We start from the raw sequence: 24,547 nt of genomic DNA, 5'->3' as shown, positions 1-24,547 counted from the left end.
CTATGATTGGGGTTAGAACTGTATTTCTGCCCCGTCCCTTAACCCATTAGCTCCAATAAACCACACAGATTAAGGGGTGGGTTGAGAATGGCCATGCCAGGGAACCTGAGCAGAAACAAGGAAAGACCCCAAGAGACTGAATTCTCCAAAGTCAAAAGCTGGCCCTCTTGACTCTCAGAGTCCTAGATGAGGCCAGAAGTTTTGGGTCCAGAATTCCCAGAGCCCTGGGAAAACCTCAGTGTCTCCACCCTAGAGATCTAGGCCACACATGACCACACCAGTCAGCCCTCCACATGGCCTGGGATCTCAGGACAAAGAGCCTTCCCTTCCCCATTTTGGCCCAGTTCCTTCCACAGCCTGCCCAGGAGCCATGTGGCATCCAGACCACAGCTTCCCACCAGTGCTGCTTTAGTTTGCCTCCTTTATTTTACCAAAAAATAACAATAATAAAGTCTTCCCTCTGTTTCACAAAAATAGATTTCCCGTCTCCCCACCCCCTCTGCAGTCAGCACTGGCCACGGCTTAGAACCCATCTTCCAGTTCTCAGTCCTCCTTGAGGGAGTCTCTGGTCCCTGGATCCTACCCCAGCCCAGAGCATCCAGCAAAGCAGCTGGGTCAGTGTTTCCCTTGGGAACTTCTCCAGAGGCAGCGGTCCCAGGTCCAGCTGGCTGGCCCCAGGAGCCTCACACGCTTCCCCAGAGATCAGGCAGCTGCTGGGCCACTGAGAAGGGCATGATTTTGGAGGCTTGGCTCAGCAGACAGCCCCAGCTGACCTGAGAGGCAGTGGAGTACTCTGGAATTCACTAGAAGTCCTTGCTCAAGGCAGGAACAGTTGTGCCCTAGAGAGGGGCTGTCAGACCACCTTTCCACATGCGTCTCACCTCCCTATGTAGCAGTCCACAGGCCCTGAGGTGGCAGTCAGGACCTCTGGTTTCTACTTCAGCTCCACAAAAGCCTTGCTGCCAGGCCTTGGACAGTTTCTCCCTCCTTTCCTCTGGGCTTCCATTTCCTCCTAGGTACACAGATGATTCTCAGAATAATCCTCAGGCCCTTCCTGGCTCTCCATCCTGGCCTCCCAGGGTAGAGGCTCTTGGAGGGGAGGGCCCTCCCTCTACCTCAGTTTCCCCACCTGTGGATCTGGGCACAGGGCTGGGCATGGTGGTGTCGAGTAATGGAGTGTCAAATCAACAGGTTCTCTGTGGACAGCTATCCAACCAGCTGGAATGTCTCAGGGATGGTTGGGAAGGAGGCAGGTCCTTGTAGGATGGGGGTTTTCCAAGCCTAGAAGAGTCCATTCACTAGCAACACATCTTCAGTGTCCTTGGATGGGAGAAAAGACTCTGGAGTTCCCCAATGCAAGTTCCACTGGCTCCTTGGGTTGGAGGATTATTTTTGTGCTGGGCTTCAGATCCTGAGAGCCAAGTCTATAGACTCTGGGAGCTATATTGGAGTGTATGATTTCCAGTTTAAGGACCAGAGGACCTTTGTGGATATGAGGGATCACCCCCAGCCTCAAGAGGCTATCTATAATCAGGCTTTCCTGAGGCAGAGGGATGAGTGAAATGACAGTTCCTAGGCATCTTTGGCTGAGCAAATCAGAATGTGTGTCTGTGGTGGGCCAGGGGTATAGGTATCCAGGGCAAGACCCCCTACTCAACTCCCTATAGCTCTCCAGAACTCATGCTTACGGAAGATGGTAGCCTGAAGGTTCAAATATAGAGCTACATCTACAATCACATTTTGTGCACTTATACACACAGTCAGAGTCGGGAGACTGACCTGTCATCACTCCTATGGTGGTCATGGTCTGGTGGTCCCAATCCCTATTTATTTCCTTCTTCCTTCCATTCATCCATTTACCTAACATTTATGGAGGGCCTACTACGTTCCAGGGTGGGTCTAAAGCAGCTAGTTCTTACAGACACACTCCACGGTGAAAACCACATACACACACACATATACTCACACACACGCAGAGTCGTCTCTGTTTACTCACACAGCTTGCTCAGTCTCTAGTACCTTTCTTGCTATCACTCAACCACATCCACATTCCCCAAAGAGGGAAGGGAACCACCATGGAAGAGTATTGGAGAAGAAATGTAGCCAATCCCACCCCTAGACTTCATGTGGAGATGTAGTTCCTTTTTCCCTTCTGTTCATCCATTTTTAAGCTCTCCCCTTCTCCATTCATCAGCAGTCAAGGAGCATGTGGGCAGACTCCTGAGAACCACAAGTTCAGGGGCTCTGTGTGTGTGGAGGGGCCCCAGGCACTTCAGATTTCTCTGCTACCAGACTTCTGAGGGTCCTCTCCCCAGCCACTCTGTGTTCACATGGTCCATCTGACAGGCAACAACTCCAGGCCTGGGCTCAGTGACAGATCCGCTCTGTCATCTCCCTCTGTAGAGACATAAGACGGAAAGGGATCAGTCAGAGCTCAACCTACCAGGCAACCCCTTCCCAAACCATAGGGCCTGGCTCTTCTTCTGCCTGAACCTGGCCCCTTCCTGCCCCCAATCCCAACTCCAGGCTATAGACCTGAGTCTGTAAACTGAGTCTTGAATGAATTCTCTATTAAGGAACAGAATCTACTGCTAAACGAATTGCCTTCCCCTAATCCATCCACTTGGGTATTGCATTTTCTTGAAGTAGGTAGCCTTTGGATTGGAAAATTCCAAGGCTAGCCTTTGTTGGGGAGGGCAACAGGGGCCTTACCAATGGCTCTAGCTCCCGCTGGTCTACGAGGCTGAACTCACGGATGAAATAGTAGAAGTGTTTATAGCAGGTGTTGACGTGTGCCTCGGCCCCCATGCTGAGGATGCTGTCAAAGTGGTGGATGTAGACGTGGACAAAGACACGGAAGAGGCGGGTCAGGATCTTGGTGCAGACCTGCTGGAAGTTCTTGGGGAAAGGAACTCCTAGGGGTTGTGGATGGGCAGAAGTGGGGGGATCACTATCCTGGTAATGAAACCCTGCCCAACCCTGCCCTCCCCATCACAGGCCTAGGACAGCCACTTCCCTGTTGGGGACAGAGAGAGACCATGGTCCTCTTTCTCCCCACTTCCCTTTTAAACAAAGTACAAATCTCACTGTGCCCTTCCCTTGCTGAAATACAAATCATCTCCCAGATTTTTCTGTCGCCCTGAACAGGACTCTGCAACCATGCTGGGGTCACTGACCAACCCTTCTTTGGTTATGATGAAAGTTATACTCAAATTCTTCACAGAAATACATGCATCTGCAGGTGTTGTCCTGTGACATTTGGGTGAATTCCAAAGCGAGTTTATCAACATCTAGTTTCCATTTTTAAAAACATCGGTCTTTGGGATTAAGTTCTAATTTCATAGCATGGTGTCTGCTCAAGGCCTTCCATGATCTGATCCTGACCTTATTCTCCAGCCTCACCCCAACCCCCTCCTTTTCATAACATTCACACAGCAGGCTCCAGATCCCCAGTCCTGAGAATTACAAAATCCTCAAGAACTAGTTCAGGTATCTCTCATTCCTTCAACTATTCAATAACGCTTACAAAGAAGCTTCCATCTTTGAGCCAAGTTCTGTGCTGGGCCTTCCACACCTTTTGCTTCATATGATATGGGTATCATAGCCCTTATAGATATGATAAAGTAGAAGTGTGTGATGGTGATGCACGACAGTGAAGCCACTTGCCCAAGGCCATACTTCTTGATTAGTACAGACTGAAGGCAGGATTCAAATGCTGTTGGCACTGTACTGCCGCAACCCGCAAAGATAAATGCCACAGCCCCTGCCTGAGAGAAGCCCTGGTACCTGTGAAAAAGGCCCAATTTCTGCACAGCCCCTCACACTCAGGGTAGAGACCTTGGTGGCCACACTCAGGGTAGAGATTTGGTGGCTATGCTGCCTTCTCTGCTGAGGCAGAGACATCCTGAGGGTTAAGGTACAGACACCTGGGGCTCACAGGCCTGAGTCAGAAGAGGCTAGAAGAGAATAAGAGCCCAGATGCAGGCCCACACTGGTCCACCCTGCTCCATACTGGTCTTCACTGCTCTCAGGTGGGGTTAAGCCCTGCCTCTCTATGAGCCCTTCTAAGTCCAGCCCATATTCCTCAGACTTGTCCTACCCATCTAGACTTGGGGCCCTGGGTCTCAGGAGACCTGAGCTGCACTTCTGAATCCCTCCTGATTCACTGCACTGCCACTGTTGGCCTCAGTTCCTCCCGTGCGAAGTGCAGATGCCCACTGTTGGGCATGATAGTGCAGGAAATGGCAGGCCCCAAGCTGGGGAGGGGCTGTGAGCACCTATCGTGACTCAGTGCCCAGCCTCTCTCAGTATTCAGACATCTTCCCTCTGGGCTTGACCACCTTGCCCAACCCATCTCTGGTTCCTACAGCCTTAAATGGGAGGCCAGGTGGGGGTGGGGCTGCTGTGATGAATACAGTGTCATGCCTGCTCAGCTCCTGGGCCTACACTGGCTCTTGCTGCCCTTGGGTGGGGAAGCAGGGCCTGTGTGACTTCACTCATCTCCTCTCCCCACCCTCATGGGCCCAGGCTGCACAGCTGAGATAAGAAAAGGCCCATGGCTTGGACCTGACAAGGGAACATTCTGCCCTCAGAGCCCCCTGAGGTGGAGACACAGTCTGGCCTTCCAAATCCCCACCCCCTTCCCTTTCCTGGAGCGGGAGTCAGAGGCAACTCCCAGGAGATAGCAAGTCAGTCAGCCCAGACAGGGTGACCTGTTGGGAGCACCTACAGACATCTGTTCTAGAAGGTTCTGAGAATCATAGTGGTCTTGCCAAGGTGGTTCCTGGAAGGGCACTTAGGCCTCAGGCAAGAAGGGCCCCAAACAGAATCAGGCAGTCCTAGGTCAAGATGCCTGATTTTGAACAGACACTTAATCTCTCTGAGGCTCGGTTTCCTTTTCTACAAAATAGGGATGAAAATCATGCCCCCTTCCCCCACCTCTTACAGAATTTGCTATGTCAAACTAAATGCCTCATCTGTAGAATGGCCTTGGTGGCTCTCTCCCTCCCTGGCCAGGCCTGATTTGCATGCCAGGTGGCACTCACCAACACGAGTGGGAAAGACATCTTCGTCATTGATGAGGCCCTCAATCCAGTCCATGAGCAAGGCCATGTAGCGGGGCGCCGAGAGCTTGGCGGGCCGCCTGTACTGGCGCTCGTCCTGCCAGCGGTACTCATAGCGGGGCCCTCCGGCCATGACCGGGCAGCTGGTCTCGCTGCAGCGCTCAGCCATGGTGCCATAGATGAGGTTGATGCGATTGAAGAAGTCCACCACGTGCACAGCGATCCAGTCGTCTATGTTCTCTCCCGGCGGCAGCCTCACCACAGTGCGCAGGTCCAGGCCCGACTTAAGTGATGCCTGCGCCTTCTTATACAGCTCGAAGCGCTGTGTGCCTGGCTCGAAGCGCTTCCGAGGCCGGAATGTCTTGTCCTTGGCGAACACCTGCTTCAGGCACAGCGCCATAGTCAGGCTGGGCTGAAGGCCAGGTGTCCAGGGACAGGACCTGTGGATGCCCTGCCAGGGCCAAGGGCACAGGGGGAGAATGGTGGTGAGGTCCGCACCAAAAGGGCTTTGACCCCCAAACACATCATTTCCCTCTCACTCTCAGCTTTTGGCCAAACTCAGCCTCTGCCTGGAGTCTAAATCCTCCTCATTCCCTAGGCCCAGGGCCGCTGCCCCATTTCCAAGCTACCCTTACTCCCCCTACCAATCGCCCACAGCCCGCCCATCTCATTGTGTTATCTCTCCCCTTTCACTGCATCTCACAGAGGTCTGGGCCTGGGCTCCCAACAGGTGCTCATCAGACTTACTGTTGACCATTAGAGAGGTGGCAGAGGCTTCCTGCAGGCCAGCCAGGAGGCAGAGGCCTGGATGAGATGACCTCAGGGACGCCCTGTGGACCAGCTGGTGCAGCATGGGAGAGGCTGGCTGCATTGTGCTGGGGGTTGGGGCAGGGGCAAGGCCCCGCCTTCAGCTTCCTCTGGGATATCCCGTAGTCCATCCGGCCACCGGGGATTCCCAGGGAGCAGCGGGACTTTTCTACCAAAAATGTACTTTCCTTTTATTCCCCCCAAAAAAGGAAAGGGACCTCATGTGGCCAGCTGGAGTGTGGCTGCAGGCACTGGAGGAGAGGGGGAGGTGGCAGGTCCAGATGGGTACCACTTCCTCCAACAGTGGCTAGAAATCCTTCCCTACTAAGCCAGCCTCCTCCAGCCCCAAACCTGAACACGTTACCGGCCCCTCCTCCTGCACCTGACAGTACAAGTTCGGTGAGCACCTACTACGTGCCTAGCACTGGAAAGCAGGGAATGCTATCAGATCTATGCAGCTGGGCCTATCTAGAATTCAGACACATTTGTTTTGCCTCTTAAACGGAGGCATCCCAGACTCAGAACAGACTTTGGAACAGCAGGCTTGGAGGCAAGGGTCCTGCGTTCTAGTCTCCTGGCTGGGTGACCCCCATAGCAGGCATGGATCTCACCCATGCAACATCCTGGGTCACTCAGATACAGACTAGGTTTCTGGGAATGGTATGGTAGTCACCTCACCTACGCTGTGCATGTGCGAGCTCTTGGGAAAGTCAGACCCAGGTACCTACTGAAAATGGAATTTAGGCACAGACCGAGGGCTAAACCTGAGTGTAGGCTGAGCACTGAGCTGTGGCTCTGGGCTGACCTCTGACCTGGCCCTGACCCTGGTCAATCTGAATCCTGACTCAAGCCCTAGACGGAGGCTGAATACAGCCACAAACAAACCTTGCCTTAACCTCAGAGCTGATACAGCGCACTTTCCTTTCTCTATTATTCCGTCTCTAATAATGCTGGGCAGAATGCAGGAATGAGGACAGAAACAAGGTGGCATTTGGGAGAGGTGTCAGGTTAGGCAACAGGTCAGGCTAGTGGAGAAGTTTGGAACGAGGATTCTTCCTTGTACCCACAACAGGCAGGCCAGGATGGGGATGGTCAAGTAAATGACAGGTGGTTTGGACAGGAGGGGCAGGTCTCCCAGCAGGATCTTGGCTTCTTGAGAAAAAAAAAAAAAAAACCCTGAAGATGTAGAAAGTCATCTCACCCATTCCCTGATCCTTGACTTCTACTCAAAGGAGTCCCCAGTGTGGCTCCTAAGCTTCCTGATCCCAGAGGAGATTTCCACCCCTTCACGTGCCACCTGCATTCTAAACTCTGCTTGTAGCAGGTGCTTCCAAAATCGCTCCTACTGCAACTAGGTGGGGTTCCTGGCTCTCCTCCTTTGCCCAGCCCCCTTTACTGACAGTTGCCAATAGACTACCACTTGACCATTCATCATCTCACCCCACCTTTCCTGCCCACTTCCCTCCACCAGCCACCCAGGTCTGTTTCCTGTCCTGATCCCTGAACCTGCCCCCACCCTCCTGCCTCTGTGTGTTTTCTTACACTGGTCTCTCTGACTACACATGGCCAGGTTGAATGCTACCTCCACCCACAGTCCCCTCTACTAAACCCAGATGTCTTTCTCCTCGGGTGGAAGCTGCCATTTGGCCATTGTTGTGTCCCCCCCCCCCATATCCCCACCCCACTCCCCCAGTCTAGGTCATGACACATAGCTGATGCTCAGGCTTTAAGGAAAGCTTAGAATCAAGAACTGTAAAGTTGAAAGAGCCCTGAGAAATCAACTGAACAAGCCACTTCTTGCACAGATGGGGAAACAGAGGTCCTGTTTCTGAGGAGCCACCATTCACAAAGCAAGTTACCATCTCTAATGGTTGAATTGGGAACTGGGATAAGGTGGGGCTCAACCCATGACAATGAGTAAAGGACCATTTTCTTGTGCTGGCTGGTCACTGTTCTGGTGGAGGGAAAGGGAAAGGAGAGGAGTGGAAGGAGAGAAAGGAGTGGAGTGGAGTGGAGTGGAGTGGAGTGGAGTGGAGTGGAGGGAGAGATGTTCCCACCAATCAGATGAAACTAATTCCTGTTCCCCCAACATGCTGAACCTCCCCCTTGCCCCCACAGCACCTGAGTGACCTGACCAGGGAGCTAGACTCCCATCTTCTGGCTGTAGAATTTCAAGGCCTGGGTCTTTCCCCAGGAAAATGTAAGTAAGCTTCAGGAAGGAGTCGGGGAGGGGGGGGGGGGATCTATACACATCCCTGTCTCACCACTTCCCACTCCCATGCCCTTGCTGAGTTCCCAACCCTCAGAGGACCTCTGTCCCCTCCCTGAATCATGGCCATTTCGGTCTCTCAGTCCTGCTCCTAACTCTGGGTGTTCTTTTACTCCTAAAGTACCCAGTGATGACTCACTCCCTGGGTGGGCATCTGGGTAGGCTTCCCAAAAGAAGCCCACAGAATGGCCTTGCCTGTTCCTGACATTTAGCCCTCTGCCAGGGCCACCTGCTGCTCCTCTGGTCTGGCGCAGGATCTTGGACAGGCTGGCCCCAGTTTGAACCCAAAATGCAGCCTACGGCTGTTGGATGAGTGTGCGGGGGCGCCCTGAGGGCAGAGCTCCAAGAGCAAGGTAGAGGCGGGACTCCACGTTTTTCCCACCGCTCCTGGTCACCCTCGCCCACCTCTGCCCTCCCCCCTGGACCCCTGACCTCCTCGCCCAGCTGCCGGGACAGACCTGTCTTAGGACCCAGAGGCGCAGGCCTGACGTTTCCGCTCCTGAAGACACGCCCCCCTCAAACACCGCCACCCCCAACCCCGACTTTTACAGCTCAGAGCCTCGGACCCCGGACCTAGCGCCGCGGCCAGCCTGCCTTGGGGCGGAGGTCGCCTCCGGTCGGGGCTACGTCGGGAGAAAGGAAGAAATGAAAGTGGCAGCGAGGCTGGGCCGTGTGCGCGGCGGGGGCGCGGCGCTCACTCACGGGACCGCCTCGGTCCTCTTCTCTGGCCGCAGGGTCACATCCCCGACGCGCTGGGTCGCGTCCTCCTCCGGTCCTCCGGCTGGGCCGGTTCTCTCGCCTGTCCACCGGCCTGCCAGCCCGGCCGGGCCGCGGTCGCCCTCCGCCCCCGCGGCGACGCCAGCTCCGCCCCCACCCTCCTGGCCCAGCCGCGCCGCGGCCGCCGGGCGGGGAAAGGGCGGGGAAAGGGGACCCCCTCCCAGTGCACAGACGCGCTCCAGCCTTTCCGGGAAGTCCGAATCACGCTCCCAGCTTCCCGCTGGGCGAAGGACTGAGCAGCTGGCCCTGGCCCAGTCCCCTTGGACTTCTGCCACTAAGGCATCCTCCGCTTCCTCAACTGTAAAATGGGGACAGGCCCAGCTTCTGTGTGGAGCAGAAACAAGGGCTGCTAGGTAATGGTGGTTTCCTTGCCCGCCTAGAATCGTCTGTGTTCCACTTGTCCCTGAGCTCAATCAGGATCGGGTCTGCTCTATCCACTCCCGTACCCTCAGTTTCTGGCATGGTGCCTGGCACATAGCAGGCAATTAATTAATGCCCATTTGCCGAGTGAATGAATGTTTTGGGAAACACCAGCTGAGTCTTTCCAGTCAGCACTCAAAGTACTGGCCCTGAAGAATGCTCAGATGACAGGCGCCTCCACCTGAGTGCTTTGCTTAGGGCAAATTCTCCTCACTCCTCACACAAAGTCACCCCGTTTCCCCCCACAAGATCTTTGTTCCAGTTCTTCCCAGTTTGAAATATCTTCTTTACCTCCTTTCTTTCAACCAAATCCAAACCTTTAAGACCTGATCTGCTCTCTCTACTTTTCAGCTTAGGTTCCTCCCCTGAAGGCAGACAGATATCCCATACCACTACACCGGCTGTGGTCCAGGCCCAGAGACCAGTTGGCTGACGGTCCTGGGATGGGAGGGAAGGTTGGAGGCCTTCTGAGGTGGGAGGGCCAAGGCAGAGGTCACTCTGGAGGGGTGCAGAAGATGAGGAGGTGAGGGGGAGGAGGAGCTGGCATCAGGAGGTAGGCATTTACCATTGCACAGATCACTGGGCTCCTCTTGTGTCTGGATCTTCTGCTTGCTTGATGGTATGAGAACAGACTGGATCCTTAAGGATCCCAGCTTCTAGAACTGAGGATTCATCTTTTGTAAGCACCTATTTTTACCTAGCTCGAAGTTTTTTTTCTTTTTTTTTATGATGTCTGAGTCTTCGCTCTTCCCCAAATCCCCTGTAAGCAAACAATTGCATGCTGTAGTGTATGCAGAAGGAATTCTAAACTATTCTTTCATTTGTTTGATATCCTAATCAATACCTTTACTGAGCATGACTTGCACTGAGAGCCAGGGATCAGGTGAGGAAGCTGATTCAGTGGCTGACCTCAGGTGCTGACAAGTCAGCAGTAGGTCCAATCCTCAGAGATAACACAAGGCAGAGCTCAGTCATCCAGGAGTGAGAACATGGTTATGGACTGATGGTGAGCCCTTTGTAAGAGTGGAGAGCAGGGTTATCTGCAGGAAGCACATGGAACACTCAAATTGGTCACTTTGATGAGAGTTTAAAGAAATCACTATTTAGGGGCACCTAGGTGGCTCAGTTAGTTAAGCGTCTGACTTAGTTAAGCTCAGGTCATGATCTCACAGTTCGTGAGTTTGAGCCCCACATCAGGTTCTGTGCTGACAGCTCAGACCCTGGAGCCTGTTTCAGGTTCTGTGTCTCCCTCTCTCTCTCTCTCTCTCTCTCTGCCCCTCCCCGGCTCACACTCTGTCTCTCTCTTCTTCAAAAATACATAAACATTTTTTTTAAAAAAAGCACTATTTAGAGGTGTATTCAGGGTGTAGGAAAACCACAGGGATGGCATATCACTGAAGGGCTATCAAGAACACCCCTTCACTATCTACCCTAGGCTGAAGTGGTCACCCCTAGCTGCAGGGGTGCTGGGAGGGAGTGGTAAAAGTGGAAGCTATGAGGAGGAGGCTACTGACTGCATTTGGCATAAGCTCCACGGACAGAGCAATCATAGTGCAAAGGTCTAGGGGAAAATCCTACCCAAAGCCTGGGCAAGGGAACCTCTTTGCAGCCCATTGAGCAATGTGGGCCTTCCACGGCCTAAAGCTGGAAGGAGGAGGGTGCAGAGTGAGGCTGGAGAGGCAGCAGAAGATAAATGCTTGGCACATGGGCCCAGGGCCTGGGACTTCACAAAGGAAATAGAAACTGTTTGTGTTTTCCTTATCATTCAGTTCTAAATATTTCGAAATTTCATTGTCATTTCCTCTTTAATTCATGGATGATTTAGAAGTATGGTTTTAGTTTCTCAGCCTATGGGAGGTTTATATTTTTCTTGTTGACTTCTAATTATATTGCATTGTGGTTGGAGATGATGGTCTGTAAGATTCTTTGGAATGTGATGTGACTCCCTCTGTGGTTTTGTACATGGTTATTTGCTGTACCTCCAAGCTGGGTTTTATAGGATGGGTAGGAGTTTGCCTGGTGAAGAGTGAAAAGCACAGAATCTTATGTTGTGGGGAATAGAAAAGATCCATTTTGAAGGAAGTTCAGAAGTTCCCAGCTCATCCTCAGAGCTCCCTGGCATCTGTCTCAATACAACTTGACAGTCTGAAAGGTGGGATGGGCGGCAGGTAGAAGGTTGGGAGAAGCCAGAGATAACCCAGATTCCTCAAATACCTGTATCTCCTTCCAGTGACTTTCAGTCTTGGCTAGAGAGACTGTCCTTCCAGACCCAGACCTTGGAGAACAAGGTCATGGCTTGTTACCACATATTAGCTGTGACCTTGGGTTACTCCTACCCTCTCTGATGGCATGTTGTAATCCTATGGGACAGACACTGGTCCATCCCACTGTGTTCTGAGTGTAAGTGGTTGAAATAAGGCTCTGTCTCTGAAGCTTGGCAGGAGCCATCAGGAACTTAGTTGAGGATGTACCCTCTTCCACTGCACAGCCTGGGCACAAGACTCTTCTATGAGAGCTCCAAGTTGCAGCTGTGTTGTGTCCAGACCTGGGCACCTGCTGTGTGTATCTGGGAAAGTCTCTGCCCCTCTCTGTGTGTGTCTGGAAAAGTCAACTTCCTCATTTTGTACCAGAGGAGTATGTTCCACCCACACCATTTCAAATCCCTTATCAGGACCAACTTCCTGCCCCTTACCCCGCCCCTGCCCTCCCAGGCCTGTAGGTCTGTACCCAGTGACTCCTCAGATACAGAGTGACCTTTTCCTGGGGACTCCCTAGCCCCTCCTATAGAAAGCCCCCCCTCATTTCCACACATCCCCCAGAATGGGCGACAGTAGCTCTCCCCACCAGGCATCTGGCGGCTCCTATAGCCTGACAGTGCCCACCTTCCCCTCATTCTCCAAAGGAGAAGTTTCTATTTCAGCTTCTGCCCCTCCCTGCCCAGAAGACAGGCTTTCTCCTCCGAGTCTTCCATCCTGTATATGGAGAAAAAAGTGAAGGATACCTCCATGGCAGTTAAGAGGGATTGAGCTTAGATCTCTTTTAGCTTGCGGAAGACAAGTTTCAAGGGAATGTGACAGGGGAGAACAAGGTTGAAAAGGACTTCCATTAAAATTCTGTGTGACTTCAGACAATGCATTTATTCTCTCTGAGTCTATTTCCCCTTCTGTAAAATAGAAACAACAAAACAAAAATAATAGAAGAGCTGCAAGGGTCAAATGCAATAGTCCTTGTAAACTGCAGGAGACCAGTCTTTGTTGGGGGTGGGGTGTGGCTTTCAAGCATCCAGCAGGCTTTGTGTAGAAGAGGGTTTGCACTTTTCCCTGTAAACCCTCTTTTACTGTGATCTTGTAAAGCAAGGGCAGAGACCCAGGCAGTATGAAACACAGCAGAAACACAGCCTGGTTGTGCTCCAAGGTACTCCTCTCTCCAGGCTCCCCACCCACCCTTGGAGGGAGAGGTGCAGTGTGTGCATATGGGCCTTAGGACAATTTCACAGCCCTCTGACCTGACCCCCAGCTTGGCCCTGGCAGGCATTGTTCCCTCCCCTAGGTGCATACCCTCCAACAACTTGGGGTAGTTTCCAGTTTGTTCCCAGGAGAGGTGATAGTATATATGTGTGTTTTGGGGGAGGGGTTCACCAGTGTCCCAGGCTCAGCCTTTCCTAGAGCCTACCACAAAGCCTGCACAGGAAGTTGTGTCCCACTCTACTCAGGGTAGAGATATCAGTAGTTGCCAGGAGTTAGAGCTGGGGAGGAGAGTGTGACTATAAAGACATAGTATACGGGACTTTCTCTGGGTCACAGGTCACAGGTTATACAATTTCACAGAACTATATACAAAAGAAAAAATGAAAAATGAGTGCATTTGGGGTGCCTGAGTGTCTCAGTCTGTTAAGTGACTCTTGATTTTGGCTCAGGTCATGATCTCACAGTTCATGAGTTCGATCCCTGCATTGGGCTCTGTGTAGGCTCTACACTCTTATGTTTCTGCTTAAGATTATCTCTGTTGCCCTCCGCCCCACCTCTCTCTAAAAAAAAAGAAGAAGAAGAAGGAGAGGAAGAAGAAGAAGAAGGAAGGAAAGAAAGAAGGAAAGAAAGAAAGAAAGAAAGAAAGAAAGAAAGAAAGAAAGAAAGAAAGAAAGAAAGAAAGAAAGAAAGAAAAGAAAGAAAGAAAAGAAAAATGAGTATATTTGGTAAAATCCAAATAAAGTCTGTAGTTTTAAATGTCAGTTTCCTGGTTGTGATCATTATTATGGTTATGTAAGTTATTGTCACTGGGGGAAGCTGGGTGAAGGGTACACAGGAGCTCTGTATCATTTTTGCAATTTCTATGTGAGTACAAGATTATTAAAAAATAAGTTTTTAATCTTTAAAATTTTTTTTAAAGTTTGTTTATTTACTTCTGGGGGGTAGGGACAGAGAGAGAGGAAGAGATAGAATCCCAAGCAGACTCTACACTGTCAGCACAGTGCCCAATATGGGGCTTGAACTCACGAACCATGAGATCATGACCTGAGCTGAAACCAAGAGTCTGACGCTTAACCAACTGAGTCACCCAGGCGCCCCCAAAAATAGGTTGTTTTTTTTTTAAACATTGACTAAAAGACATATCAGTTGCAAGTTGTGGATTTTCTTTGGATCCTGATTTGAACAAATCAATTCTAAACAGTTTATGAAATAATTAGGAAGTTTGAATGACTATACTTTTGATAATATTAAAGAATTATTGTTATTTAAGGATTTTTTTGTAAGTAATTGTCTTTTAGAAATATAAACAGAAGAATGTAAGGATGAAACAATATGATGTCTAGGATTTGGAGAGAAAGTGGGCGAGAGTAGATATGAAACCAAATTGTCATGTATTAAAAATTATTTATGCTGAGTCATAGGGACTAGGGGTTTATTATACTATTGGCTTTACTTTTGTATACATTTTAATATTTCAACAGTAAATTGAAAATTATTAACAGTAATATATTTAATTTTATTTTTATTTTAGAGGGAGAAAGAGAGTGCATGAGTGGGAGGGTAGCGGGATAGAGGGTGAGAGAGAGAATCTTAAGCAGGCTCTATGCCCACCATCGAGCCTGATGTTGGGCTCGATCCCACAACCCTGGAATTATGACCTGACCAAACATAGTCAGAAGTTCAACCGCTCAACTGAATGAGCCCCCCAGGCACCCCAAAACTTATAAACAGTAATAAGTAAACTTATTAACAATTAAACATAATATATATTACTTATTTAAATAATAACTACTTAAATATTAAGTATTTACTTATTAATAATAATGAGTGAACTTATTAACAATAAGTTTTAAAAGGGAACCACAGAAGGACAGATTTCTAGGCCTCTCTCATGGAGATTCTGTTTCAGTATCTCTGGGGTAGGTCCAGGAATCTGCTGTTTAGCAAGCTCTCCAGTGAGGTTTATTCAGAAGACTAAGGTTTGAGAACCTATGCTACAGATTGAATGCTTTTATCCTCCCTTCAAATTCATATGTTGAAACCGAATCCCCAATGTGATGGTATTTGGGGGTGGGGCCCTTGGGAGGTGAGGAAGACATGAGGGTGGAGCCCTCAGGAATGATGTCTTTGCAACAGAGACCCCAGAGAATACCCTTGCTTCTTCCATGTGAGGACACAAAGATGCAAAAAGATGGCCGTCTATGAACCAGGAATCAGGTCCTCATAAGACTCTGAAAGGGGCGCCTGGGTGGCTTAGTCGGTTAAGCGTCTGACTTTCGCTTGGTCATGATCTCGCGGTTCATGGGTTCGAGCCCCGCATCGGGCTCTGTGCTGACTGCCAGCTCAGAGCCTGGAGCCTGTTTCAGAGTCTGTGTNTCTCCCTCTCTCTCTGACCCTCCCCTGCTCACGCTGTCTCTCTCTCTCTCTCTCTTAGAAATAAATAAAAATATTAAAAAAAAAAAGACTCTGAACCTGTGAATGCCTTGACTTCGGACTTCCCAGCTTCCAAAACTGTGAAAAATAACTTTCTGTTGTTTTTTAAGCCAACCAGTCTATGGCATTCTGTTACAGCAGCCCAGCATTCTGTTACAGCAGCCTGGACATACTAAGACAACCTCTTCCGGTTCCCTGTTTCACTTGTGGGGCGGGGTCAAGCTGGAGGGCCTCCCAGAGGGCTGGGGATGATGTCTTGTAGTAATGATAGTAGAAAATTAGTATAGTTTTATTTGACAATAAACTATTTGTAAAAAAAAAAAAAATTTGACAATAAACTATTTGTAAAAAAAAAAAAAGAAAATAGTATAGTTTTAACATCTTACAGAGACAGCATGGTAGAGTGAAAACAGTATACCCATTTCATTCATTTGTTCATCTATTCATTCATTCCATAAGTATTTACTGAGGACTCATTGGATGTCGGGCACTGATTTGGCAGACACACTGTATTTGCCCTTGCTTTGTGGGTGCTGACAAAAGCCTCAGTCTTCTGAGGATTTTCCACCAGGCACAGGTGTCCCATTTCACAGCTCATAAAACTGAGGCTACACTGGGGCTCCTGGCTGGTTCAGTCAGTAGAGCATGGGACTCTTGATTTCAGGTGTGTGAGTTCAAGCCCTATTTAAAACAAAAAAGAGAAGAAAAACCTGAGGCTACAGAGGATCATTACATGCAACAGAAAGAGATCCACTCTTAAAGGGGAAGGCCCTTGACTATCATCACTTGGTCTAACTTCCTCCAAGTAAATGGGAAACAGGCCCAGGGAGTGAAGGAGAGGGGTCCAAAGATAAATAATGACAATAAAAGCCATTCAGTGAACATTTATATACCTCTGCTTGAGATGCATTTTCTCATTTCTTCCTCTCATCAACCCTGGGAGGGAGGTTTGTCTTTCTAGAGCTGTGAAACTGTCCTCCGAGAGAGAAAAGGAGGGGTGGGCCAGAGAGAAAGAGGTTACACTCAGGGGGAAGAAGGCTTTGGGCATGTTAGGATGACTCCCCATGCTCTGCCCTACAGCTCTCTGTGGAAGAATCACTAGGTCCCATCTTGGCTTCATTTCCTGGAGGTATGAAAACTGCATCTCCTAGCCAGAAAGCAGCTGTTCAGGCAGTGGGTGGGGCCCCGCTTCTAGGACTCACACTGCACCCTGTGCAGTCTGAATTCCACAGCAAGTACAGCCTGTGACCTCCCACAGTTGTTATCCAGCTCCCCAGGGGCTGCACTAAGGATTTTTTCAAGAAACAGCTCGAGGAGCACAGCTTTGCCCCAGGCTAAGGGAAAAAAGTGCACTCCCCTCTTCCAGGGAGTCTGCTTTCATTCCACCAGCTGCCTGGAACCAATCCTCCTCACGGGGGAGCCCTCGGCACAGAAAGTTCATAGTGCCTTGCAGAAAGTTCTTAGGATTCCTGGTGAAGCCCAGGAGATTGTCTTCACCTTTGGACAGTAAACCCTGAAAAGTGGGCTGTTTCTTATGTTACTTCCTCCTTGGAACTCTGTAACAATCACTGACAGTTGTAAGGAACTTTTTGGTTTACAAAGTGCTTTCACCTCTCTGGTCATTTTTGAGTCCTGCAACAAACCTGGGAGGCAAGCAATGGCTCCGAAAGGTCTTCAAAATGACTTGGCCAAGAGCCACAGCCTGAAAATGTTGGAGCTGGGACCCAGCCTCCTAACTCCAGCCGTGGGTCCACCCACTACCCCACATTGAGTGCTTAGCATATGTACTGTTTAAGAGCTACCTCATATGACCCGTCCGGTAAGTCAGGGAGAGGAGAACAAATCGCCTTGGAAGGGAACTAGATGCTTTTCTTAAGATGGTCTCCTGGGAAAGTAGATGATAGCTTAGACATTTGTGCTGGATCCATGTTAAAGCAATTAACAGCGTTAAGTTCATCCACCATCCTCAGTAACCTTGACACCACCTTAGATTTCTCACTCTCTCTTTTGATACTCTTGCAAAATCTGCTGGTGCAGGTCATATTCCATACATTCTACAGATATAGCACTCAGGAGAGAAAGTCATTAAGGTGAGTTGCAGGTAGAAAGGGAAAAAGAGAAAGACACAAAAAGGAGACAAGATACAGAGAGAAGGGGTTCAGGAAAAGGCTATCTGAGGGTCACTTGAGGGATGGGATCTGCCTCTGGGAAGAAGGTATATGGTAGACCACCACTGAGATACTCAGAGCTTTCCTGACCTTGAAAGCAATTCCTTCTCCACAGGGGTGCCCAAAGGACACAGTGCGGGCTGCTGGCTCTGAGACAAACTGAGAAGGGCAAGAAAGTTCCAGCCAATCAATCCCAGCTCCAATGGGGTGTGAGTTTCCCAGCCGAGCTCTGTAGCTGAGTTCTCATTCATCCCCCATGCCTGCATCACCCACCTCTGCTCCCTCACCACAGGCAAGAGCAAATGTGCACAGGATGGATGGAGAGCTTCAGCCTACACAGGCCACACACAATTCTCCATGCAGCTGCAGGGGCCAGGCACAAATAATCCAGTGCAACAGATAGTCCAGCATTTGGCTCCAGGGGTCATGAGCTGGGGAAATTTCAGCTCTCACAATCATACAAGGAAGCCATCTGGACTCCAAGAGTCTGGGAAGGCCTCTGCTTTTCTCTGTTGCACTTCAAAGTCCTTACCTGGGCCATGCTAGGGAATAGCTAGTCTCATCCCAGAAATCTTAAACCAATCCTTGTTTTACAGATATTTACAGTTGGGTTGCCTGGAACCAAGGTGCAGAGAAAATCTGCTACAAAGAGATAGAAGGAATGCTGCTACCAACATCCTGTGTGACATTGAGAAAGTCATGTTGCCTGGACTGGGGCCTTTTTCTTCAGGTGTATAATCACTACCTTATTGCGGGGGTTCCCAACCCAGGCTGAGCCATAGACTTACCTGGAGATAGATTTAAAAAAAGTTTCCCAGGCCTCACCCCAGACCAAAAGAATGCATATTCTAGTGGTGGGGCCCAAGAATCAACATCTTTGACAAGTTCTTCAGCTGTTTTTGATGCCCAAGCAGGTGGGAAAATTACAGGGTTTGGCCTCTTAAAGCTGTCAAACTATTAAGTCTAATGAGCTAAGTAAGCAGAGGTGTGTAATCTGGAAGAACTTGGTCTCCGATAAGCCATCTACAAATAGTCAGGCAGGCCCTGCACCTTGGCCTGAAACTCCAAGTGTCAACTGGCTCCCCACCCAGATGTCAGCCCCCAGGCTTTGGATTTATTTGTTTGCCCCTACCCTACTCCCCTGTCCTAGGTATGGGCATTGGGTCCAGCCAGCTGGTGGTCAGGAGAGATAAATAGTGCTCATTCCAACCTGTATACTCTTCTCTGGGCTTAACTCAGCCTTCCTCTCCTGGCTGCTACCTGCCAGTTGGTGAATTCAGCCTTGAGAGCCCCAAATTCCTATTGCCATGCTCTCTGACATGATAACTATTTGCTCAAGCATTGTTATATTCATAGAAGAGTATTTCTTGAAAACATAGTGCAGAAAAAATAGCACAATAGAAACTTGTGTTTAGAAGTAGGTCCACATGCCAGAAGTAGGTCTGTGTTCTAAGAGCAGAAGATCCCACCTCCTCCATGTGGAGAGGTGTGCCTTGAAAAAATGAAGTCTTTAATCTATCAGCTATGATTTTGCTGCACTTTTATGTGTGAAGCAGAGCTAAACACTGTACAAAGACTCAGAGAAGTTGGGTAACTTGTCCAAAGGCAGACCTGGAATTCTAATTTACACCTAACCCTTAATGTCTGTGATGCTGTCTCCCCAGTGTCCTCATTTGTAAAATGGGAGTAATATTAGCCTTATGGTATTGTTGAAAAAGATTAAATGGAAGAAACTTAAGTAATGGAAGCAAACATCTCAGAGTCTCCTGGGAGCCACGCACCAGAGAGGTTCAGCAAAACACCTCTCTGCTTCCTCCTTTCCCCTGAAAAATATTAGATCTGTCAGCTACTTCCCACCAGATCAGAGAAAGGCCAAATTGGGAGAATAAATGTGGGTTGAAGAAATAAGAATATAAGGTGGGGATTCATGCCAAATAATAAATGTATGATTCATAACAACATGAGCAAAAGTAATCTGGGGATCACAGTGGATCCTGAGTCAAAATGACCCAGTAGTAATGTTTTAAACCAAGGCAAGAGGTTTATTTTGGGGGCGTGAGGGGACAGTGGTTAAGTGAAATGCTTGAGGGGGTATCTTATCTCTGACAACTACTCTGACAACAGATGTAGAAGACCAAGGAAAAGTGAGTATCACATCTGTTGAGAGGGACATAGTTTCTGGGCAAGAGCCAAGGTTCAAGTCAAGATGAATGCGAACACTGTGATGGAAACCAGTCAGATGACATGAAATCAAGATATGCGTAGATGCCTCAAAGTCAAGAGTTGCAGGTAGGAAAAACCATGTTTGACAGCTGATTGTGGGGAGAAAGTTAAGGATGGGAGGGGGATGTGAGTGAGAAAAGGGCAAGGTGAAGGGGTCACTAAGGTGACCTCAGTGAGTGGCATTGTGGGGAGATGACTGCCAGGTGGGCCATGACAACTCCCGAAGGACCACCAGCCTAAATCCACTCTGGCCACCCCAGTAGGTGGCTCAGGTCAGGCCCCAGGGGTGTAGTGCTAGGGTTTTCAGTCCATAAGCAGGTGCTATGGTTTTCAGTCATCTCAGGAAAGACAGAAGGAAGCCTGATCTGCAGCAGAGGCTGCCAGGCAACTTGAGAGCTGTTGTCATACCCCAGCAGAAGAGGCTGTGGAGTAGAAAAGTGAACAGACTTTTCTGGGAGGCTCCGGCTATTGTGGGCAGAATGAAGTCCAGCAAGAAGACAAGAGTGAGGGGTGGCTAGGTCTCAGTGCTGGCTGGGGAAGAACTTACCATCACTCAGAGCTGTCTCAGCAGGGCTCAGGTCAGCTAGCAGTGGGGACAGATCCCAAGCCCTGGAAGTCTTCAAACAGTTGCCCAGTGGCTCGATGCTCTAGAGAGGGCTGCTGTCATGGTAGGAGGCTAAACTAGACCACGGTTTCTCAGTCTTTCTTGGGAACGATTTCTTCAAATGACAGCTTATGGGAAGTCCAGTAAATACAACACTGCTTCTCTGGTTGAGTTTGGGGCAAGGACCAGGCTCCCAGGATTCCTACCTCTAAGGAACTGTTGGCATTTCCTGAGGCACAGTTGAAAAGTAGCAACAGGACAGTCTCTAAGATCCTCTCTCTCTCTCTCTCTTAGGCTCTATGCCCAGCACAAAGCCCAATGCAGGTCTTGAACTCACAACCCTGAGGTCAAGACCTGAGCTGAAATCACGAGGCAGATGCTTAACTGACTGAGCCACCCAGGTGCCCCTCTAAGATCCTTTTAATTAATTAATATTTTTATTTTCTTTCTTTCTTTATTTTGAGAGAGAGAGAGAGAGAGAGAGAGAGAAGCAGAATCCCAAGCAGGGTCCATGCTCTCAGTCCAGAGCCTGATGTGAGACTCCAATCCAACAAACCTTGAAATCATGACCTGAGCCAATATCAAGAGTCAAATGCTCAACTGAATGAGCCATCCTGGCACCCCTAAGACACTTTTTAAAAAATTTATTTAGAGGGAGAGAGAGAGAGAGAATGAGCAGGGAAGGTGCAGAGAGAGAGGGGAGAGGGAATCTCAAGCAGGCTCTTTGCTGTCAGCATAGAGCCCGACATGGGACTCAGTCCCACAAACCATGAGATCATGACTTGAATGGAAACCAAATGTTGGAAGCTTAACTGACAGAGCCACCAAGGCGCCCCAGCTAAGACTGTTTTTAATGTTAAGATTTGGTAAGTCGAGGCAGGAGCTTGAACATGCTGTGCTGGTACCTTAAAATACTTGTCTTGCTCCAAAAGTTTGGACACTGTCTCTCAGTTCTTCCTGCTTACATATCCTGAACCTGGCTGCCTCCTCTGATGGCCCCGTGGTTTTGTTTTCTATGTGCAGCATCCATAATAAGAGCAAGCAACACAGCCACTGCCTGAGGCTAGATCCAATCACAGTGTGCTCACCAGGGCTGGATCTCATGGTACAAGGGATGCTTATAGACACAGGTGGTCTGGGCTGAGCAGTCATTCACGAGGAATGTAGTCAACATTCGCTGGGTATTTTCTCTCTGTGCTAGGCTTCATGGAAAGATAATGTCCAATAAGATGTGATCCCTGTCTCTGAAAAGTGTCTAGTCTATGGGAGAGACAGCCTTGCAAACGTGGAGCACAAAATGCCAGGGAAGCACAGAGGAGCACATGATGGGCATCGGGGAGCACGGCAGATGTCAGGGAAGGCTTTGGATGCTTAAGTGGGGCTTTGAAAGACATAAGAATTAACTTGATGAAGGGGAAATGGGCAGTTGAGGCAGGCAAAAGTATCTAAACAGACCAGCACAGTGGTAAGAAAAGCATAATGTATTCAAGGAACTACTGGTCATCCAGAACATCTGGAGCTAACGCAGTGAGTGGGGGTCTAGCACGAGATGAGCCTGGAGAAGTTGACCAGATCCTTGAAGCTCCTGTGTCCTGTGAACTGATCCAAAGGGACTTGGTTCTGAAAGCTCTAGGGAGCCCGGGAGGATTCATAATGGTTCAAACCAATTTTTCTGGCAGCCCTTCTAGTTCCTGAGGTCTGGTGCGTTCAGAGGTAGCCCTGTGAGCCTGCTCAGTGGACGTTAACAAATGACACCATTAAGTCTGGAGCCTGGACAGTCACTTTCTATTCCTGGCTTGGCTCCTGATGCAGGCAGTGACCTTTAAGCCATCTCTTCCCTTTCTGTGCACTGAGTCTCTCCTTCAGCAGAACAGGGACAAAAGTGCTGCCACCTCTGTGCCACATTCGAATTGGCCAAGACCAGAGTGTTCCATGGTGCACAAAACAAGTTCTCCTTAGAACATGATGCCATTTGAAATAAAGTTTGGAGAAATCAGAAACATTTAACGCGTGCATTTTGTTCTTTAGTTGACAGCAGGAAGATTGGCATACCTGTGTCTCAGAGCAAGGGCTGATTCAAGAGGCACCCATGACTTAGCGCCTGAGCTGGCTGCTGGAGCTGGGGTTAGGGGTACCTGGGAGGCTGCCATCTTCTCGGAGCTGGAAGTAGGGGAGCAGCGCATCTTACCAATTAGCAGGTTCCTGCTGTCCTCACAGGGTTGTGAGGATTGAGATAATCCATGCAAAAGGCTTACATGGCGCCTGGCACGTTGGTAAGCCTCTTATCATCTATGCTAGTGGTACTGCTACTGTGTATATATTGTGAGGTCAGCTCTGAACTCACTGGGCCTCTCTGTAGGGAGAGCATATTCTTTGAGACCTTGATATTGTCTACCTCTTATTCTCTATTACAAGCATAATTGCTTCATGGTGGGCACCATGATGTGGCAAGATGTGCATCCCCACAGTACCCAGCAGCATTTTTTAGACTTCTTCACCCCTCTTCCAAGATGGCACTGGTCAGTTTGCCTTATATTGTAATTATTCATGTCAGTGTCTCACTTGCTGAGCTGTGAGCTCAAGGGAATGAACCTGTAAACTGTACCCAGAAACTCTCATCCTTAGCTTGGCCCTGCTTCAAGCCTCAGCACTTGCTGTTCTACCTGGTACTTTCCCTCAACTCACGTATCAACAACCACCTCTACAGAGCAGGCTCTCCTGACCACTAAGTTACTGCCTCCACTCCACATTCAGGCACACTATTTTTTTTATTTTCATAGCACTACCAGTATTTGAAATAATCTTATTCATTTATTCATTTGCCTTCTCCACAAGGATATAAGCTCCATGAAAACAGGGGCCTTATTTGTCCTGTCTATTGCTGTATCCCTCAGTTTCCTGTGACTGTGTTTGGCATGTGATTGGTACTCAATAAATATTAACGGATGCTAAATCAATGCTAAGTCAAATGACTGAGGGTGGGCATTTACACCTCTCCTCCAAGACTGAATAAGGTCAGTATTGTGGAGACTACAAAAAAACAGAACATGTGGTTCCTGCTTCCAAACTGGTTGAAGAAAGCAGCAGAACTGTGACCAGGTGCCAGATGTGAGGCACAATGGCAGAGGGAATTGAGACTCAAGCTGTGGCCAGAACAGAGCTTGAGGCAGGGATCACCCTACTCATCTTCCTGCACAGCAGTTGGAGTAAGTGCTCTGCAAGTGCCCGCTGAATTCCCCTGGGCAGACGGCCCACCGTGGTAATGCCAGTGGACTGTGAGACACACAGACACTGTGTACAAGCTGGCCTCCTGGTCTGCACAGATTACTACTCAGTAAGTTCCAATCTGTAGGTGTTGAGAGATTCGGTTAAATTCAGAGTATTTAAATACAGGTACACATACAAAAAGACCATGTTTTGGCTAAAATCCACATCATTTATTTATTCAGCAAACAACTCAGTATCTTCTATGTTCCAGGCCATGTCTTTGGCACTGGGAATGGAGATAGACCCTGGCCCTCAAGGAGCTCACAGTCTAGTGGGGAAAAAAACATACATACGTAAAGAATTATACTGTAAAGTGAGCAAAGAGAGACCACTATGGGAGGCAAGAGCAAAGAAACTGATCTTAAGGTTAATGTCCTGTCTGTAGGAAGGAAAAATCTGGCTAATGAGAGATTTTTTGTGAAGAACAGATAAGGCAATGGTTCTCAAAGTGACTGGTGAGTCAGCTACATCCCAATCATCTGGAGCACGTCTTAAACACAGATTCCCAGCACCTTCTGAAAAGATTATGATTCAGCAGGGTGGGGGAACTGAGAATATGCATTTTAAAGTGCTCTAGGTAATTCTACTGCAACTTAAAGTTTGAGAACTTGTGAGATATGGTTTGCTCTTTACACCAGAATGAAGAATGATCTCTGCATCTGAAATGCTGATTTGTGTTGGTCTTTAACGACAGGAGAGAGAGTTGAAAAGAGTGGTATTGACATTTATGAAGCTCTACTGTAGTCTATGGGTAAGACTGTTTAAATTCTCGCAGTAATCCTATGAGGTAGATATTATTATAATCCACATTTTACAGATGGAGAAACAGAATGAAAGGCTTTAGATAATTTGTTCAACATTTCAGAGCTAATGAATCCCAACACTGACATCTGAACCCAGATTGACTTAACTCTAAAACTCGTCCACTTCCTGTAACACCATGTCCCACCAGGGTTCAAATTTACTGATCGTTACAATTTTCTTTTAGTTCTTTGCCAGATCTCGCCAGGTAAATATAAAGAGCAGCCAGATGGCATTTTGACCATGTC

At 48.9% G+C, this 24,547-nt stretch overlaps 1 protein-coding gene across 3 annotated transcripts; it reads right to left on the bottom strand.

Annotated features, from left to right (window-relative positions):
• Positions 1-404: 404 nt before the first annotated feature.
• MOB3C (MOB kinase activator 3C) lies at positions 405-8,992 on the bottom strand. Of its 3 annotated transcripts, none has more exons than XM_039254851.1 (4): positions 8,842-8,992; positions 5,046-5,514; positions 2,713-2,915; positions 405-2,397 (listed from the first exon to the last, which is right to left on the bottom strand). In XM_039254851.1, exons 2-4 carry the CDS (start codon positions 5,461-5,463, stop codon positions 2,368-2,370), a joined length of 651 nt encoding a protein of 216 aa, XP_039110782.1. In that variant the 5' UTR covers positions 5,464-5,514; positions 8,842-8,992; the 3' UTR covers positions 405-2,367. The 3 variants fall into 3 exon arrangements, with proteins under 3 accessions (XP_039110782.1, XP_039110784.1, XP_039110783.1); XM_039254853.1 differs by having other exon boundaries at positions 2,754-2,915; XM_039254852.1 differs by lacking the exon at positions 8,842-8,992 and adding an exon at positions 5,811-5,891.
• Between the last annotated feature and the right edge of the window lie 15,555 nt (positions 8,993-24,547).

Source organism: Hyaena hyaena, unplaced genomic scaffold (genome assembly GCF_003009895.1).
Source record: "Hyaena hyaena isolate Hyena2069 unplaced genomic scaffold, ASM300989v1 scaffold_503, whole genome shotgun sequence".
In the NCBI taxonomy this organism is placed as follows: Eukaryota; Metazoa; Chordata; class Mammalia; order Carnivora; family Hyaenidae; genus Hyaena; species Hyaena hyaena.
Note: the sequence above shows the minus strand (reverse complement) of the source record. Positions and strands in the feature narration are given on the sequence as shown.